Here is a 6,013-nt window from a genome sequence, read left to right on the forward strand (position 1 = left end):
GGTCAGGTGGTGGGAGCACTAGTTTCACTGGGTTCATTTTTCTTTCCCCTCTCTCGTCCTCTGGGTGCAAGACCGCGATTTCCACCATAGGACCAAAAAAAAAAAAGTCCTTTCCTCCTTCAGCAATGACTGTGACAGCTGGAATGTAAAACAGTTTCTCTTCAGTGGTGATACAATTACTTTAAATTATATTTCATTTCCAATTTCAGCATTTATGTGAGTACGAGGGGTGACTCCGAAAATAGTGTATGTACAGTGCTTTGGTGCACTGTGTCTAAATATGTCCATCCATATACTATTCATATGAGATTAAACTGGATGATCAGTGTTGAAATGTTCATTCATTCATACATTAATTCATTCAGTATAGCATTCTGATCGAAGTCCAGTTCTTTTTTCTTTCTTTCTTTCTTTTTTTTTTTGAGCTATTTACAGTAGAGCTTTCAAGAGGCCCAATCGGAAACTGTGGACAAGTTCCAGGGAAACTGGACCCAAGCACCCTGAAGAGCCTTTTTGCCTCACTTTTATTCACTCCTGTTCTTTCTCAAGAGTTCCTCCTGAAAGTATTTGGCAAACACATGGTGGAAAAAAAAAAAGACTTTGAGGGAAGAAAAACAACAAGTCGTTCTTGAGCCACCCACACCCCATCTGCTGTGGTATTATCTTCTTTTATTATCTACAGATTATGTGCGCTGATATGATTTCTACAGTTTAGTCTGCTGGTCATTCTGGTTGTTCTTGTTGTGTTTTTTTCTTTTCGTTTGTGGGGCACTGTGATATGAGACAGCAAGGTGGGGGTGGCGGGGTCCTCCCCCATGTGCATCTAATCGTCCATTCAGGACCCTCTTAATGGCTTGTCAGTTCCCCTTGCCCTTCCATTTTCTGTCCAATTAATTCCTTTCTAGCTCTCCGGATAAAGGGACACAATGGGGCCCCTCCACAGCATAATGAATCATTAAAATTCAGCAGCGCGGCCCTGGCACTTGGCTTCTCCCGTGGCTGGTTAGGGACGGCTGCTTGGCATGCATGCCAGGGCCAACTCGAGCATTCTACCCACTGGACCAGAGGAGATGGTATCTCCACTCATTCCTCTGCAGTCTGCGGTTCAACGCAAAAAAATCTCAACTTTTCTACTTTGGAAGACGTTGTCACAAATAAACGTTGACCCAAGGCCCTGTAAGGTCACACGGTCCTGAGAGTGGCACCGGAAGTGCAAGAAAGCTGCTCATTGCAACACGTGTCAATTATCTTTTCCATCCCGTCTGTGTTTCTGACAGAATCACACTTGTTGAATCTATGAGCTCTTTTTTTCTTTACTTATAACTTATATTAATTGTACATATTGAGCTGATTTTTTTTTAAAGTTTGCAGTTATATTTCTGTACAGTTATTGTTGATGGAAGACATACAGCTCAAGGTAGGTGTGCTTGTGATTTGAATTATCCTTACACTTTCTTGACTTCTTTCGTCATCTAATCCAGCAAAAGTCTGAATCTTTAAAATGCCACATGGTTCAGATAATTTTTAAGCAAAATATCCTGTGACATCTTCAACATGCTTTTTTTTCACACCAACTGTTCAACACCAAATGACTAAAAAGAGTAAATGTTTGTTATTTTTGCTTAAAAAATAGTAAAATGATTCATCAGTTATTAGGGAAACACCGTTTATTCAGTTGACTCTTTATCTAAAGACAAACTAACTTCTATCCTCTGAACAGAGTCTGCTAAAGATGAGACAAACACCAGCTGTAAGAAAACTGTTTTTTTTAAAAAATGTGCATTTCTCCCATCTCTTTAACAAACTGTTCAGTGCTACAATAATAATAGCCTTACAGATGTCAGAAGCTGTTAGGCAAAAACAAACTCGATGATTTATATTCCAAAGAAGTCTGATCTAAATATGACCATAATAAGAAGGACAAAGACATATCAAGAAAAAGTATCTCGTTTATTTATTTAAAAAAAAAAAAGGCCAGCGAATGGGTTAGCTGTGCATGTGTGAATGAAACTCTAGTTAAGAGAACAACAATAATTTTCACAGCCTTCCTTCAAAATGATACACCCAAAATAATATACAAAACACAGTTCTGTGGACAAAAGACTTGGCGTGTGGTGCTCTACACGATTCTCACACAGCGTCTCACAGAACATTTACAAACCAAAGCTGTCAGGAATGATGTCAAATTGGGGATATAGAATCAGGTTAAGTGTAGTTTCTGGTGTGGATTGTGTGCTGCCTGGAGTTTGTTAATAATTGAATTTCACATTGAAATACTGACTGAAAGCATTAGAAGGCACAAAGCCGTTTTTGCGCGAGACTGCGGCAGTGAGTTGGCACTTGATGGTTGATGCGATTAAAAAATGGGCAAATGTTCACACACACTACATCTCATTAAAACATACACACTCTTCTTTATGTAATGGATAAAGTTCAGAAAAAAATGGCTTGAAGTACCATGTGGTGTGTATTCTCATTATCTCTTTTAAAGGAAATGGCACGCACATACAGAAGCACTTTGTCTCCCACACAAACTCACGGATGCATGTACACACATATCCATGTGTTGTCCATCCACGTATACAGGAGGTCCAGCTGACATGTCACTCAGAGTGCGCGGTGTTATTTTACCCCATTTCCTTTAACCCCAGATCATGACTAATCGCAATTAGCCAAGCGTAGCCTTCAGACACCTGTTCTGTCCTGTGCGGGTCTGTTGGTCCGGCTCAGTTTGCTTGGAATGGAGATGTTTCTGGAAGTTTGTCTTAGACGGAATGATATCAGAATCATTGAACTTGTACTGTCCTTCACTTCAATTACCTGCTAGTCATTAAAAGCCAAACAGTACTGTAAATAAGCAATCCCACATTACATGTGTTTATCTACTCAAGAACAATTAAAAGGAACCAATAATGCAAGAACATAAATATATATAAGACTTTTATGCCAAAATGTCACAAAGATTCATATGAGCCATTTAGTTAAGACTGATCCACTGATGCAAATGTCCAAATGTGCTGCGATACAGTTCCGGCCATCAATGTAAATTTTACTGCAAATTCACACAATTGGTCCCGTGTACATTCTCTGATGTATCTGCTTCTCCATCTGCTTGGCGACAGAATTGAGCCGAAGTGTTTCTCTCCTACACAATGACGCAGTGGCAGGCCTTTTGCTTTTTACCTCAAGTGTGCGCACACACGTGCACGCTTAAACTGGAAAAACGGGGGATGTACAGGATGTAGGCGTAGGTGACATTTCCTCATGGAGGAGTTTGGCTCACCAACAACAACACAATTTGTCTTTGTGTATAACGTCTGACAAGTGTGTGTTTTATATCGCAAAGATATAACTTTGTATAAAATCAGCAGGCACTTTTTCTTTTTTTTGTTTTCACGTTCAAATGGTCTCACACACTTCTCCACCTGCTCCTTACTTCCTTCATTAGTAGTGCATCAATCTGAATGAGTCTCCGGTGCGAGTTGAATTTAATTTTGTCCTCTCATGGTCGAGACAGAGTGGTGTAGACGGGCTGGTCCCAGCTGGAGGCAGTGGGGCTGTGGGCAGGAGCCATGGACAGACTGTTGAGGATGGGGCTGCCGTAGGGCCGCCTGGAGGAGTGGAAGTAGGGGTACTGGTAGAGGCTAGAGGGGTAGCCTGAGTATGGGTTGTAGTAGTTGGAGCTCTGGATATCAGTATAGTCACACTGTGAGCTGGAGAAAGAAGAGGAGGCTGACGTGGCCGAGGTAACACAGGCCTGACTGCCGTAGGAGCCATAATCAGTGTGTGGAGGGGACCTGTGGGTGTGCTCACTGTAGTGGCTCGGGCTCAGTTGTTCCGTTTTGATGTGGAGCCGGTGCTGGCCAACATCTCCAGCGGATGGAGAAGAGGAGATGGTGCTCTTGCGACTCCACACTGCCCCGTTGGCGCCTGCATGGCTGTATGAAGAAGCGTAAGAGCCACCGGGCGCCGGACCCCCATGGCTGTGGTCTGAAGGCAGGGCGGAGGAGTTTGAGGCGTGGCCGTTAAGCGGGAGGTACTGGTCGAACTCGTGCACGTCAAAGGTCTCCATGTTGCTGATGACGTCAGTGCTGAGCTCCGAGATGTCGACGTTGCTGAAGTCGATGTTTTGCCTGCTGCTGTCAACCAGGCGGCGGCCTTCATGTTTCAGATCCTGCTTCACGCCGTGGTGCAGGTCTGTTTTGGGAGTCGTGGGTGGTGTAGGGGGACCATGAGGCTGACCTGAGAGGAAAATGCCAGAAATAAAGGACAAGAGTTAAACACCCTAAACAAAAAATGATCCAGCTTAAAACATGTAGAATCTTTAATTAAACAGGTTGATGCTATGTTTCTGAATAACATACCTGCATGTTCAGGGTGATGGTGTCCGTCAGTAATCCCTGCCAGTCCCCCCATCCCGGGTTCAGCTTTGTACATGTGATGTGCCAGTTCTGCCCCTGAGTCTGAGTCGCTCTGGCCTGGTTTCACATTCTTCCGTCGCCGGGGCTGGTACTTATAATCTGGATGATCTTTTTTGTGCTGAACCCGAAGCCTCTCTGCTTCTTCCACAAACGGCCTCTTCTCACTTTCTGAGAGCAAACTATGGTGGACCCAAAAGAAAGAAAGCAACATTAAAATGTGTGCTGTCAAACTAAAGAGAAATGAAAAGTCCAACTTTGATTAGTTAATTTAGAGTTGTCAGGAGATAACATTGGATTTTAACACCTCTTTTTCTCTTTCCCAAATTAAAAAAATTCATTTTGTAGAAAAAGTTGAATTAAAAATATAATTGCTAAATATATTTTACTTTAAAAACTGTCCAAATCTTTAGACATTAACAGTTACTTTCTTCCAATTATATTAATGTATATCTAAATTTTTTCTTATATTAGTTCAACGTGTTTCCTTACCGCCACAGTTTCCCCAGAGTCTTGCTCAGTTCGGCGTTGTGCAGGTGTGGGTACTGATCCGCCAGCTTTCTGCGGGCCGCTTGCGCCCAAACCATAAACGCATTCATGGGTCTTTTGACGTGCGGTTTGTTCTTCAGAGATCCGTTCCCTCTCACGGGCATCGGCACCAAGGACCAGTCGTATCCTTTTAGGACTTGAGAGACGGCGTCCCGTATGCAAGCCGGGAATCGGTCATCGTCCTCGGAGTCCAGCTTCTTGCCCAATCCTGTGAGCAGAGATCCTTGTCCATCTGAGCCCGTCGGTGAGGACGGAGCATCGGAGTCAGACTCGTCCTGGGACATGGAGCTGTTTGAGCCCGATGGACTGCACGGCTGGTCGCTGACGCACTTGTCATGCTCCTCTGTCATTTTCAACATAATTTATTCAGCCGTGTGTAATGAAAAAAAATCCGAATAATTAATTTTAAAGACAGAATTACAATTTTGCCACTGAATTCAAGCGCGCAACCAAGTGGCCAGTGCGCCGTTTACGCACGGTGCGCCACAATAAATTCCTCCAACACTTTCGGTCAATGCGAGTCCGTTGTTTTCCCTCTGCCTCCCTGTTTGTTTGTCTGCGTCAGGGTTGTTTTCCTAGGCTGTCATGGGAGGTGCAGTCGTGAAAGTTGTGGTCCACAATGTGAGCTGAGGAGCTGCACGTTACAGCAACTTGAGTTGAGTTTTAAAATCATCCCTCCACCCTCCGCCCGGGATTGGCTGGAACAAATCAGCACTTCCCCTCGATTGGTTCAGGCTTTTCTGTACGCTTCATGTTCATAATGACTTTCTATTTTTCATTACTGACACCGTTTATCCGAATATCAAAATATCTACATTAAATTCTGTGTTAAAAAAGGGGAATAATATAATTCTAAATGGTAAATTTAATTATTTTTGCAAATGTATTTTCTGTATATACAGGAGTTGATCTCTTGAGGAGTTGTTTCTCATAAATACATTCAGTGATTTAAACGTAATGAAGGCGTTTTACTGCCAATCTGAACATAATCTGTGCAAATGCAGATATTAGGGTTTTTTTCCCCCTTTTTTTCTTTTTAAAGTCTT

General features: G+C 42.9%; 1 protein-coding gene across 1 annotated transcript; it reads right to left on the minus strand.

Moving 5' to 3' along the window:
* Positions 1-3,374: 3,374 nt before the first annotated feature.
* Positions 3,375-5,593, minus strand: sox8a (SRY-box transcription factor 8a). Its single transcript, XM_079365862.1, has 3 exons — positions 4,911-5,593; positions 4,365-4,600; positions 3,375-4,242 (listed from the first exon to the last, which is right to left on the minus strand). The coding sequence occupies exons 1-3, from the start codon at positions 5,324-5,326 to the stop codon at positions 3,503-3,505; spliced, it is 1,392 nt and encodes a 463-aa protein (XP_079221988.1). The 5' UTR covers positions 5,327-5,593; the 3' UTR covers positions 3,375-3,502.
* Between the last annotated feature and the right edge of the window lie 420 nt (positions 5,594-6,013).

Source organism: Symphodus melops, assembly GCF_947650265.1.
Source record: "Symphodus melops genome assembly, chromosome: 17".
Classification (NCBI taxonomy): Eukaryota; Metazoa; Chordata; class Actinopteri; order Labriformes; family Labridae; genus Symphodus; species Symphodus melops.